General features: G+C 43.2%; 1 protein-coding gene across 4 annotated transcripts in view; it reads left to right on the top strand.

Moving 5' to 3' along the window:
* Positions 1-12,987, top strand: part of STAT6 (signal transducer and activator of transcription 6) — a 107,063-nt gene extending 94,076 nt beyond the window's left edge. For 2 of the 4 annotated variants that reach the window (XM_083356196.1, XM_083356195.1), the window contains 6 exons: positions 2,642-2,788; positions 3,680-3,740; positions 6,048-6,143; positions 8,883-8,960; positions 10,680-10,847; positions 11,813-12,987. In XM_083356196.1, the coding sequence (XP_083212322.1) occupies positions 2,642-2,788; positions 3,680-3,740; positions 6,048-6,143; positions 8,883-8,960; positions 10,680-10,847; positions 11,813-11,918 (656 nt within the window). In that variant the 3' untranslated portion in view covers positions 11,919-12,987. Of the gene's footprint in view, positions 1-2,641; positions 2,789-3,679; positions 3,741-6,047; positions 6,144-8,133; positions 8,314-8,882; positions 8,961-10,679; positions 10,848-11,812 lie in introns of those variants that run through there. The other 2 variants (XR_014491715.1, XR_014491716.1) reach the window with 2 other exon arrangements.
* The last annotated feature ends 1,405 nt before the right edge of the window (positions 12,988-14,392 follow it).

Genomic DNA, 14,392 nt, shown 5'->3' with positions numbered 1-14,392 from the left:
CTTGCATTTACAGCCAAAGCATTGCTTGTTCAGGCAACTACCAGGATCACCTATTGAATTACCGGCCAGTCTGCCTGCTGGACTGTTGGGACTTTTAGTTCTTGCCCTGCATTGAAGATTGGAGATTGGATACATACTGCAAGATAATAGCGTGGCAGCTTCAAACTCCCTTGGGGTTGGAGATTAGGCAAGGGGAAGAAGAAATGCATGTGTGGGAGGTAACGAGTTAAGCTGGAGAAGACTACAACAGTCAGAAATGCAGTGCAGCTGTTGAGTACAGCAGACAAAATTGGTGTAAGAATACTACTGACTGATGGCTAAGTTGCTTGACTGCTGTGAGTGGCTGGTTTCATCTGATAGAACCTGGGAAAGGGATGGTAGATGATGGGCAGAGCATTTAATGGTAATATCCAGGTCATAATGGGCGAGGGACTATACGATGGGAATGCAGGAGCAGGCTGCTCATGGGGAAGGTGGCGTAAAGTCATTCTGCCTTCCAGCCAGCCACAAGTATCCAGTCCCAGTGCTAGGTTCACAAATCCTTGATGGCCTTGGCCTCTTGATTGCCGCTGCTGCTGCTAAATGTCAGGCCAGTCGGTAATAAATAGCGCGTGATCTTATTGTGTATGTAGTGGCCAAGACTGACGTGGGTTGGCCCAAAAAGGTTGGCCCAGAGTTGTGCTCACTTGGGTATCAAATATGGTAGTCATGACCCCAGAATGGAGGACTGAGGTAGCTGCTATTCAGAAGGCACCATACCCTTAGCAGCCTTCATGGGCACTGTCCTGAAGGTCCCTGGATGTGAGGTTGGAGTGGGGCTGCAGAGAGAATTTGCCTCTGTTGCTGCTCTACTAGCCATTCCTGCCTGAGCGGCTCAGTTCTGTTGCTGGATTAGTGGCAGAATATTTGAGACTAATAGTAAATAGTTCTTGGAGAATTTAACGCGCTCTCCTGTAACACAAAGTCACCAGAGCAACTCAGGAGTTCGGGGCCATCCTGACATTCATAGACCTGTCCCAGATCATTCAGCCCTGATACCCACAGCGGTCATATGTTAGATCAGGATTTGTCTCAGGGCAGTTGCAATGTGATTTGAAGGTGGAGGACATTAGCATCAGTCCTTTGTCATGGTCAGATCAGTTTTGGGTTGTTTTTCAACTCACTGGTGCTGCCCGCTCCCAGGCACCCAATGGACCTGGATGGATTTTAGAAGAATTGGGTTTCTTTCCTGAGGAAATGGTGAGCAGTTTCCCCAAGGCCATAGTCACCATCTGGAATGGATGGAAGTCAGTGGCCTTAGGTCAGATTGTTTCTGTGTGGTTTCTCTTATGTTCATTGATCTTGGTGGGTTTTTTTTTACTGATTTTCTGAGGAGTTCTGGAAATAAAATGACACAAGAGACTCCTAGAGGAAAGACAAAGTTTGAATTATGAGCCCAAATTAGGGATTACATCTTAAAAGTGGTAAAAGGTATTTTTCTCCTCTCATCAACCTTTTTAAAATGACCCATTCCCTGTTGGGGAAGAAAGGGTCCCAAGAACACATTCAGGACTCTGTGAGAAATACTTTAGGCATATGACGGATAAAGCTACTGGGGGTTCACTTAGAATTAGATTCCAACTGGGTAACTAATGAATGAGATGATCTTGCCCTGTTGCCTGGAAAGGGTTTGCTCCTGTAAACACAGTGTCATTGAGATTGTCAACATGGGCACCCGTCTTTAAGATCCTTGTTGTCCCTGGCTAGTGAAGGTTTCCTTGGGGATGATATGTGGTTGGGAAGACATGCTAAATGCAACCTTATGTCTATGGATAGGTCTGCCTGCCTTGAAGGAGTTAGGTGCATCTCCTCCTCAATAAGTTGTAAAACTGGAACTGGGCAATTTTTGGGCAATCTCCAATTTTCCCTTTCTAGAGAAGGTAACTGAGAAGGTGACCAGGTTACAGCTTGAGAGGGTCCTGGAGTAAATGGATCATCTGGCCAGGTATAGAATGGAGACATCACTGATCCTACACGTTGATGATTTGGACAAAGCCAGCATGGAGGTGTTGCGACGGTTCTGATTTCCCCAATTTTCTTTGGATACCATCAGTCATGATATCCTTCTGGATTAACCACAGGGACTCAAAGTGGAATGCATTGCGTTGTAATGGTTCTCCTTTCTCCACGGCCAGTTCCAGTTGGTGTTGATGTGAAAGAGAGTTTGAGCCTGAGTTTGCTGATCTCGGCCTTCCTGTTTAAAATCTACATGAAGCCCCTGGGTGTCATATTCATTAGCGTGGGGCGTAGTACCACGAGTATGCTAATGATACCCTGCTAGGGTAGGTCGATCCCAAGTAAATTAAGTGATGCTGTCAAGGTCTAGTCTTAGTACTGTTGAGATCTAAAAGGGAGGAACAGATATAAGCTTAATTCAATTTGCACGCTGCCCAGAGTTGGGCAGCCTTATAAATTCAAATAATCAATTATAAATAGAACATGAAGTCCCACCCAAAGGCCTGATTTACTGAGAAGCCTGATAACAAGCAAATTTAGCACATCTAGAAGGTGGGAGTGGCTGCTCTGGATCACAGGTGTACATTTTTTGTGTGTGATGGGCTGACATTTTCATTTCTTTACGGGCTGATCTCCTTTGTCTCAGGTTCCACTCAGGTGGAGAACATCCAGCCATTCACGGCAAAGCAACTGTCCATTCGTTCACTGGCTGACTGTGTTCTGGATCTCCCACAGCTCCATGTGCTTTATCCTAACAGGCCCAAACACGAGGCTTTCAGGAGGGACTACAACAGTGAGTTGGTGGGGGACAAGGGCAGGGGAGAAGATACAGACAGAAGGAACTCAATATTTTACAATGCTCCCTTGCATGAAGGGAGTTCTTCATCACCTGTTCCCGGCAGGGGCAGAATTTAACATTTGCTTAATATGCACATTGGCAGCTTAATATGCACATTGTGTAATGCTGGTCTTAGCTCAATAAAACTACTAAAATATAGTAGAAAAAATGTATATTTTGACAGAACATATGTTATAATTCTGCATGCAGGGGGGAATTTTGGCAAAGGTTTTCATAAATAATGTGAAAGTGGGACTTATAAGAAAACACCTATAAAATGGCATAGACCTGTTCAGGGTTGAATTGCTTATCCATATCTGATTGCTCTCTTCAGTTCTATTTAAGAATAAACTGTTGGTAAATCCATGAGTTTTTTTCACACATAAACTGACAGTGTCATGACACATAATCAAACAATATATGTCAGTCAAAAATGTGAAGAGGCTCATTTCTATAGATGAACAGTACTTTTTTTAATGACTCAGAACCTGCTTGGAGATTCTAGTCTAGACATAAGGCAGAAGATAAGCTCCATCTAATATTTGGATAGCAGCTCATAAGCTGAATTGCTGCCTTGGCCATTTCCAGCATCCTTCTCTGAGAACAACTGAGAATCATTGAATACATCAAACCCCAAACAATTAACTCATCCCTATTTGGGACTCTACCTTTTGGTAATTGATAAGCTGGAAGACATCAGGCTGGGAACTGCTGCTATGGAGGGAAGCAACTTCTGCTTTAGGGCTTCCTCTTGTTACAAAACTTCCTTGAAATTTCTTTCTGTACGAAAAATGTGAAGCAGTTTGTGTGTTGAGAAGCTAAAAATATGGTTGTTTCCTCCCGCAGCAGAGACACGAAAAAACACCAGCAGTTATGTCCCAGCCAGGTTAACGATAACTGTAGACACGTGAGTGTGTGAATTCTCCAACTTTTTTCCTCTTCTCTTAACATTTCCTGGGCTTGGATACAAATATGTCGACCATCTTTTCCCAATTAACCTTTCCGGTAGTAGATAGTAAATTCAGATCTATCTTAATGTAGTTCCGCTGAAATGAAGGTCTGAAAAGCACTTTGCTCAGATAGCACTTTCTTTCAGCTATGTACCTTTTGTCCGTAGAACATAGAACATAAAACAACAAGGTTGGAAGAGACCTTGGAGGTCTTATAGTCCAAGCTCCTGCTCAAGCAGCAGCTCCTATACCATTCTGGATAAATGGTTGTCCAATCCCTTCTTGAAAAACACAACTTCTGGAGGCAAGCTGTTCTGACTAATTGTTTTCTCTGACAGGAAATTTCTCCTTAGTTCTAGGTTGGATTTCTCTTTAATGATCTTCCACCCAATGTCTATGGAGATTCTCAGTTACCCAGGTCATAGTTAGCCCAAAGGTGCTTTTCCACGAATCCAGCTGCCTCATGAAAATGCATCTTTGGGATCTTTCCACCCATTATTTCTTGTCCTCTTAGGTCCTTTGGAGAATAGGTTGGCCCCTTCCTCTGTGTGACAGCCCCTCAAATATTGGAAGACTGCTATAATGAGCCTTGGTGGAGCAGTGGGCTAATGCCTCCTTAAGTAACACCAGCTGTCTGCAATTAGTGCAGGTTCGCGTCCCACCAGGCTCAAGGTTGACTCAGCCTTCCATCCTTCTGAGGTAGGTAAAATGAGGACCCAGATTGTTGGGGGCAATAAACTGACTTTGTAATAATGCCGCTTGGGGCCCCCGAAAACCCTAATAAGCAGGCATATTTTTTATTTATTTATTTTTAAATTCCATTTATATCCCGCCCTTCTCCGAAGACTCAGGGCGGCTTACAAGCTTAGCAGTAGCCTTCATTCTATGTATATGCCTGCTTAATAGGGCTTTCACACACCCCCAAGCGGCATTATTACAAAGTCAGCTTAATTGCCCCCAACAATCTGGGTCTTCATTTTACCTACCTCGGAAGGATGGAAGGCTGAGTCAACCTTGAGCCTGGTGGGATGTGAACCTGCACTAATTGCAGGCAGCTGGTGTTACTTAAGGAGGCATTAGCCCACTGCTCCACCAATAGAATGAAGGCTATTGCTAAGCACATTTGATTTGTGCTTCTTAGATTGTAAGCCGCCCTGAGTCTTCGGAGAAGGGCAGGATATAAATATTAAAATAAAAAAAATAAAAATAAATGTTTATTTATTTATTTATTTATTTATTTATTTATTTATTTATTTATTTAATTTATATACCGCCCTTCTCCCGGGGGACTTAGGGCGGTGAACAGGGCAATACATAAAAACTAGGTACAAAAATTAAAATTATTAAAACATGATTAAACAATGCCCATAAAATTAATACAAATTTAAAATTAAAATCGTTTATAAAAATCCCACCCCGTCCCATCAGGCCAGGCCAGCTTGTTTAAAGAGATGGGTTTTAAGATCGCGCCGGAAGGAGCGGAGATCGGGCGCCATCCGGAGCTCAACCGGAAGATGGTTCCATAAATCCGGTGCACCCACAGAGAACGCTCTCCCCCTGGGGGCCACCAGTCGGCATTCTTTGACCGGTGGCACCCTGAGGAGGCCCTCTCTGTGGGAGCGTACTGGGCGGAGGGATGTTGCCCCTAGTCCTTCTCTTTACCAGACTAGATATACCTAGTTCTTTCAACCATTCATCGTATGAGTTACTCTTTAGGCCCTATATCATTTTTTTGCTTTTCTATGTATTCTTTCTAGGGTCTCAGCATTATTATTATTATTATTATTATTATTATTATTATTATTATTACTATTACTATTACTATTATTATTTTTGTATCGTGTTCTTCCATTGCTATCTGACTGGACTTCCAGTTTGGGCTGTTTCTCTCTCCCTCCCTTCTTACCACGGGGAAAGGAACCCCACATTTCATCAGACTGTTGAAGGAAACTAATGGATAGCATCTGGGTGGGTTTTTATTATACAGCACCCAGAGTCACATTCATGAGATGGGCAACTGTGTACCGTAAATTGGATTGGTTTAAGTTTTGGCGTGATTGAGATTTTAGATTTTAGATTCAGATTTAGACTTCACCTCCTCCATCTATCAGCCTTGATTTTATCCTATTAGTGCCATGTTGAACAAAGCAAGGGGAAACACTCTTTAAGATCAGATATGCCTCTTAGATCAGGGTCTGCCAAAGTACAGGAAATGACCTGTGGATCAACAAATGAATGTTCACAAAAGCTGTGTTAAATTCCAGACCCTGCTCATTCGCTACATCAATTCAGAAACCAGTTGACACTCTGGGCAGCTCTAATGTGAATCTTGCAGTCCATTCTGATTCAACCTATCATGAGTAAGTATTTACTGATTAATTACAGAGAATTCTGTATGTTGTGTTGTCTATTATATAATGAACATGTGTCTATGAAGTAGTACCAAGACTAAGTACCTTCACATTGCCCCCATTTTTTATCCCCCAATCCTTCAAAAGTCCTTGTTTCACTGATCAGTTTCACTCCTTTAATATTGAAACATTGAAGGAGAATCCTGTGGAGACCAAACTTGAGCTACTCCTAGTCCTGGAGGGTGAGAATTCTTTCACATCATAGAAGAAGGGAAGAGAATAAATTGCTATTACTTCTCCTATCCCATCTATATTCTTACCGTAGTTTACCTTGTGTAGATGTACCTGATTGTATGGGGGGCAGGGGGGGAGGAGGAAGTGAAGAAAAGAAAGTGGAACCATTGCTCTGAAGCTTCAGTCTCAGGGAACAGGTTGAGGCAAGATTTCTGACGGATGGAAAATGACCCAGCTACAAGTTCTGCAGAGCTGCTGCCTTCCAATGGAAAATAACCATTTCAATGACGTAAAAAAGGAAAGAAAAAAAAGGACTTAGCTTCCAGGTAGAGCCAGTACTGTGGGACCATGTCCAGAGGAGTTTCTGAACTTCTGCGAAGAGATGTGGGGGAAAAAGAATCATGAAATGCAGCTATTTATATAATGCTTCAAAATAGGATTGGCATCAGCATCAATGTCTTCTCTTTGATTTTGTGAAAGAGATGTGAAAGTCCTGCGTTAGGGTTCGTTTTTGTTTTTTTTGTTCTTTGGATAGTGCTGATGTGTGTCCTTGGTATGATTTTGATCAGAAGCAAAAATGCTGATTATTTCAGTCTATGGGTAGCAAGTGAGGAAGATGACCTTGACAGAAATACACAGGAACTGTAACTTGGGCAAAAAAAGACTGGAACATTATTTTATGTCCAGAACAACTAAACACCATTCAGAAACAGTTCAGACAGACTGGAATATAAGAAGGAAAATCAGACTTGAAAGACTCATGTCAGCTCCTATAGATAGATGAGACCAGGAAATCAACTCCATAGGAAGGCTAAAACTACTTTTATTGAGACCGGCTATAGTAATACAAGGGACGCGGTGGCTCAGTGGGTTAGGACGCTGAGCTTGTCGATCAGAAGGTCGGCAGTTTGGCGGGTCGAATCCCGAGTGCCGCGTAACAGAGTGAGCGCCTGTTACTCGTCCCAGCTTCTGCCAACCTAGCAGTTCGAAAGCACGTGAAAATGCAAGTAGAAAAATAGGGACCACTCCGGTGGGAAGGTAACAGCGTTCCGTGCGCCTTTGGCGTCTAGTCATGCCGGCCACATGACCACGGAGACGTCCTCAGACAAACGCTGGCTCTTTGGCTTTGAAACGGAGATGAGCACCGGCCCCTGGAGTTGGAAACGACTAGCACGCATGTGCGGGGGAACCTTTACCTTTTTTTATAGTAATACCTCATTCTGAAGTCAAAGATGTTTCTGTCCCTTTTGTCTAACTGGTAGTTCCTGCATATTTCTGTAAGGTCATCTTCCTTACTCTCTACCCATAGACCGAATTAATCAAGAGTTTTTGCTTCTGATCAAAACCATGCCAAGGATACACTTCCCCCCAAAATAATCTTAACCCTTTCATCCCAAGTCTTCTTTCATAAAATCAAAGAAAAGATCTGATGTCAAAGAGAAGACCTTGATGCTCCCTGCTTTGTAAAAATATTCCTATCCCTATTTCAGGCCTGTACTTAGGAAGGACACCAGTGCATTATTTTGGAATTCTGCTTGATTTAAGTGGAAGGAGAGAAGCATCAAAGGAAATAATGTTATGAGGAAAGATTACTCTCTCCTGTGCTAGTTTTGCCTCTCATGGCATTATGCAAGTTACAACATGGTGCCTATTATCTGAAAAATGTTATGTTATGTTATGTTAGGTAAAACCCACTGGTTAAATTCCTCACTTAGAGTGGTATGTGAACTCAGACCCTTCCTCCCAACCAAACTTTTCTCAAAAGGCTGGTGAAGGGAAAAGAACCCATCTAGACCAGGTTTCTCAACCTCAGCAACTTTAAACATGTGGACCAACTCCCAAGTTTTCCATCCAGAATGCTGAGTTGAGAAACCCTGATCTACACTCTCCTTGAAGGCCAGTTGAAGTAAGAGCAAAGTAAAAATGCAGTGAATAAAGTACAAAGGTAGGATGTTTTTTTAAAAAAAATGATGCAGTCAGTGTAAGTAATCCTTGACTTACAACTGTAATTGAGCCCAAAGTTTTGGCCCTATGTTGTGACAGTTGTAAAGCAGGTCACCATGTGACCAGACCTGATTTTATAACCTTTGTTCCGGAAATCATTAAGCGAACTTGACAGTCATTAAGCAAACAGCATGGTCATTAAGCAAGCTCATTGTTGGCCATGAGGCAGTTCTTTTGCCGGAAACTGGAAATAAATGGTGGTTTTCAGAAAAACGTCATAAATCACAGTCATGTGACTGTGGGCAGTGCAAATGGCTGTAATGAAGGTTAATTGCCAAGCACCCAAAATCTAGTCATGTGACCGCTGGGAGGGGCAGATGTTGGAACTTCAAAAGTGAGTCATTAGTAACTTTTGAAGGGGGATTTTTTTGTAACATCAACTGGTTGTAAGTCAAGGATTTTCTGTAGGTAAAAAGCTGGTGTAGATTTGTTGTATGCTTATTTTGACACAGAGAATCTTGAGATTATTCTGTCCAGTGTTTGACACAGCCTTCTCTGTGTTTGCCACAGCCCGCCCGTCATGGTTCCATCATCCATTGGGACATCTGTAGCCAGCAGCACAACATATGGAAGCTCACAGTTGCCATTGTAAGGATCCTTGCCTGAGCAGGTCCCTTTGTGTTTTGTTTGTCTGAGAAAGAATAGTAGGGAGGACACTGACTGAATGTTATACAAGCAGTCCTCACTTAACCATCGCAACTTGAACCAGCAATAAATTGGCCAAGCAGCATGTTCATTAAGTGAAACTTCATGTGTCCCCCACCAGACTTATGACATCAGTTTCATTGTGGTTACTAAGTGAAACACTCCGCTTGCTAATAAGAGATTGTGTAACCAAGGCTTGCATTTTATGGCCGGCTTTTCCATTGACTTTGGAATCCAGCTGTGACGCTTACAGATGGTGACATCCTGTAACCTTGGAATGCTGCAACAGTTGTAAGTGTGTGTGCTGACTGCAAAGCTCCAGAATGGCAGTCAGGTGACCATAGAAAACTGCAATAGTCATATGTTTGAGGGCCAGTTGTAAGGTTACATTTTGAGAGCTGTCATTATTTAACAGTCACTAAACAGCAGTTGTTAGCCAAGGACTGTATGTACTTGGATCTCACCAAGAACAGAAATACTCCATCCAGTGCAATTTAGAGGCCTGGGCATAATATACAGAAACATTTATTAAAGCCTGCAATATAGAAAAGCAATAAAAATAGTTATTTGTCCAATATTAATATCATACATTAAGTCCAAGGCTAGTTTAAATGTAATGGGATAATTAAAAAGCATATTTATACAGTATATTGTTGTGTTAATTTAATGCAAGTTCTCTTGTTCATTTTGGGACTGCAACATTGGGCAATAAACAAATGAACTCAAACTATCTAGAGCAGACATGTCAAAGACAAGGCCCGGGGGCCGGATCCGACCCGCGAAGTGGTTTCATGTGGCCCGCGAAGCCATCCTGGAAACAGTGAGGGAACGGCCCCCACTGCCTTGGCCCTGGCCCAGAGACCCTCCTTCTGCCAGAGACCCTCAGATCTGTCCCACTCCTGCCCAGGCCCCCATAGGCACCCTTGATGCGTAGGCCATATGCACTCTAGCCACGCCCACCCAGTTGGCCACGCCCACCCTGGCCATACCCACCCGGCCCCTTGAGGGCAACCGAAATGCTGATGCAGCCCTCAATGAAATTGAGTTTGACACCCCTGATCTAGAGAGCAAGAACCTCGGTGTCATTTCCCATCTCACTAGTGCAGGGGTAGGCAACCTTGGTGGAGCAGTGGGCTAATGCCTCCTTAAGTAACACCAGCTGCCTGCAATCAGTGCAGGTTCGCATCCCACCAGGCTCAAGGTTGACTCAGCCTTCCATCCTTCCGAGGTAGGTAAAATGAGGACCCAGATTGTTGGGGGCAATTAAGCTGACTTTGTAATAATGCCGCTTGGGGTGTGTGTGAAAGCCCTAATAAGCAGGCATATACATAGAATGAAGGCTACTGCTAAGCTTGTAAGCCGCCCTGAGTCTTCGGAGAAGGGCGGGATATAAATGGAATTAAAATAATAAAAAAAAACCTTGGCTCTTTTATGACTCATGGACTTCAACTCCCAGAATTCCTGAGCCAGAATTCCAGCTGGCTCAGGAATTCTGGGAGTTGAAGTCCACGAGTCATAAAAGAGCCAAGGTTGCCTACCCCTCCACTAGTCAATTGGCTTTGGATCTCCAGCTGATACCAATTAGCAATATTAGGATTTCCTATTCCACTTTTCAGTCTCAAGAGCTGCATTGTGACCACCCTCTTTCTTTCTTTCTTATAGTGAATTAATGACTTGCTCATACCCTTTGGGCAATGCTTCTCCTCTTGGTTCAGTGGATTCATACCCCATGTGCCAGGATATAGAGATGCCAGACCTATCTATACCCACTGAGAACACCGTAACATACCCAGGGAATCTTCAGCTCCATCTGATGGCAGATCCATTAAGGTGAGCGTCGAGGGCATCTTGCAGGTGGGAAAAGGAAGATGAAAGCAGAGACATTTCTCATGATGGGGCTTTGCAATATTACTTTTTCCTCCTGTGGTTTCCTCTGAAGGCATGCTTCCTTCAGAGTCCCCAGAAATTATGGAATGGGGAACCTTTTATAACAGACATGTCAAACACAAGGCCCGGGGGCCAGATCAGGCCCGTAAAGTGGTTTCATGTGGCCCGCGAAGCCATCCTGGAAACAGTGAGGGAACGGCCCCCACTGCCTTGGCCCTGGCCCAGAGACCCTCAGATCTGTCCCACTCCTGCCCAGGCCCCCATAGGCACCCTTGATGTGAACGATGTAGAGCTGGCCACGCCCACCCAGTAGGCCATACGCGCTCTAGCCACGCCCACCCAGTAGGTCACGCCCACCCTGGCCATACCCACCCGGCCCCCTGAGGGCAACCGCAATGCTGATGCGGCCCTCTATGAAATTGAGCTTGACACCCCTATTTTATAAGATTGATTATTCCAAACAGCCTTTCAAAGGACCACAGGGTGATGTGCTTCTTAGATGATTGAAATGCTACACAGACTTCAGACTAGTTTAACTATTGAAGCCCTCCGTTTCTGATGTGTAGACAGCAAGGAACGTGTCGCTGACGTCAGTTATTGAAAATGAAGTAGACATTGAGTGGCAGGTAAAACAGAGCAGTGCAATATAGAAAGTGCAGTTGGGAATAATAACTGTGGACTGATGCCATTTGCTTTGGCTACTGATAAAAAGCCAAGGAAGTTGGGAAATGGAAGGGCTGAAATGGGGAGCTTAGCTGGATTCAAACTTGCAAGTACTTGGCCAGAAGCCAAGAAATTGGGGAAGGAAAACGTAATGGGGTGATGGCATATGGTCCTGCCTGTTGGTTGCGAGGTGCTTCATGAGAACTAATTCCACAAATCCACTCACTGCCTGTTTTTTCCCCCAGTGTGCCTGAGACCATTTCCCCACCTTCCAGTGAAGAGTTTGAAAAGCTTCTGCATCCAGACCAAGACCTGCATCCGGATCTTCACTTTTGCCATAACCCAGTGTGACCCATTTTTTAATGTGCTTGTCGTCTTTCTAATACCTTGGAGATACTTTAATGGACCTTTTATGTACTTCTCCCTATCAAGCCTGGACATAAACAGTGATGGCTGGTAACCCAGAAGACTTACTGCGTACAGAAAACCACTCATGGGCTCATCTGCATTATCTACTTCATCCTGTCAGATCTTTGCAAGCTCTTTTGAACCAAGGCCAGCTTCAGTTGTGTGCTAAGTAAGGCACATGCCACGATACAGCTCTGCCTACATTGTCAGCGAAGCCAGAGAGCGTCTGCCACTCACTCACATCTCCTTTGCTGTGGGCAATTATGTCTGGGGGACGGGGACAGACACAATGCACTAGCACCTCTGTGTGTTTTACTACTTACCTGTGTTACCTCTGGATTGCAATTGGTTTTCCAATTATAGTACATTAGATTGACTGTTAGCAATACCAGCAGCCAAGACAGAAAATATTTCATCAGGAACTTTAGAAGAAAAATTCTTTGTTCAATTAATGTAGGTAAAAGTCTTGGTTGGGCTGCTGATTCTTTCATGAATTTAGAGGGGACAGTTGGGCAGAGGAAAAGATTCCCATGGAGTCTTATTTTTCATTTCTCCATTGGAAGGGGAGACATTGTATTTCCTCCCAGAATTTAACATTCCACAGAGCACTCATCCATATCATACAGATTTATTAGGCAGAGTGAGGTGACTATCTCAGGCCAAAACAAGAGCAACGGTGGGGGAGGTGTTGAGTGTCACATGGTCTGTCTTGCCGATTCCCAAATTAACCTACTGCCTTATAGTGGTGAATGCAATCTCACCAAGTTTTTGTCCATAATTGTTGTGGGGGAGAGGTGGGATTCAATTTTCACGCAAACAGCTGCAAAATATTTTGGACTAGCTTCACCAGCTGGCAGTTCCTGTAGGATAGGTGGAGCTTAGATTCTTTACACCTTTTTTTCCTGTTCCAGAGTGAATTTCGGGCTATTGAGATATGAACTGCAACACTTGTGCCATTCTTCCTGGATGGGATATTGTAAAATAAAAAAAAGCCCATCTTTTGATACTAAGATTTCCTGTTGTACAGACTCTATTCTCATTTGCCAAAGTCCTGGTAAAAGGTGCAATTTAAAATGACTCGTAAAATAAAAGACTTTATTCCAAAATAACAAAATAAATAATCTACTGTACACGTTAGAAAGGAAAGGATGCTAGTTTTCCTGTAAAGACAGAAAGGCTGTAGGGTAGGAGATGGGGACTTGATTTAGTAGCAGTTGAGTATTATTTTTAACTCGACAGGAGGTCAAGGTGCGTTTTGCAAGTCAGTTTGTTCCAGCAAATATTGCTTTCAGACCGCTTTGAAGATTAATATTGTTCCGTCTTTATCTCATACGGTGGTTATGCTGTAATTATAACGAGTAAAGGAGAATGGGGGAATGTTAATTTTCTTCAGGAAAGGTACAGTGCCTGGAGGGGAAGCTGATCCTCTCCTGTCCCAGAGACAGACAAAGGTGCAATCCCTTCCCTAAGGTTTTCTCAATTTCATCATCACCCCTATTTCCCATTCACACCTCTTTTGGTAGAAAGAGGACTGTACCGTTGAGAAAGCCTCGTTAGGAAAATGCTCTCCTATTCCCTAAAACAATAGAGTAGTTGTAAAATTAAATGCTCCCTCAGAGCAGCAAATTGAATTCAAACTTGACCCTATTGCATGGGTGTTTTAAGGGCATCCTACCCAACTTGTTCCGCTCAACCGGTGGCAAACTCCAGCAATGTCTGTTCTGATGCCCATTCCAAAATCTCAGCAAATGCAGCAGTTACTATACACCAAACCGCTGGGGATCAAACACGAATCTGAAACTAGTAATTCATCCAGCAGAATTGCAAATTTACATTTCTGTGTAAATACTCAATGTAAATGTCCGGAGCTCTCAGCCAGTATAGCTTTTCACTGGCTGATTTTGCTTTCTAGGCAACTCTTTCAAAATGGAAGATCCGTGCAGGATCTTCTATTTTCTGCAAGTAGTTAAGAGATTAGCCCGTCCACTTCTATGATGACATCAGTTTCCTCTTTGCTGTTCACTCCTCTTCCATCTTAGAGGAAAGTAAAGTGATCCGGAAAAAAAGTACAGGTAGCCCTTGACATAACATTGTCCATTTAAGCAACAGTTGAAATGGCACCCAACAAAGCAACTTGCAACCAGTTTTTGAACTTACAACTGTTGCAGCATCTCTACAGTCGTGATCAACATTCTGGCACTTGGAAACCGGCATGCATATGCATATATATATATATATTCACGTAACCTCCCCCCCCCCACTTTGCTGCAACCATCATATATATATACATATATATATATATATATATATATATATATATATATATATATATATATATATATATATATATATATGTGTGTGTGTGTGTGTGTGTGTGTGTGTGTGTGTGTGTGTGTGTGTGTGTGTGTGTAAATTTT

Source organism: Vipera ursinii, assembly GCF_947247035.1.
Source record: "Vipera ursinii genome assembly, chromosome: 2".
Classification (NCBI taxonomy): domain Eukaryota; kingdom Metazoa; phylum Chordata; class Lepidosauria; order Squamata; family Viperidae; genus Vipera; species Vipera ursinii.
The sequence above is the reverse complement of the archived record's forward strand: the minus strand, read 5'-3'. Positions and strand labels throughout refer to the sequence as shown.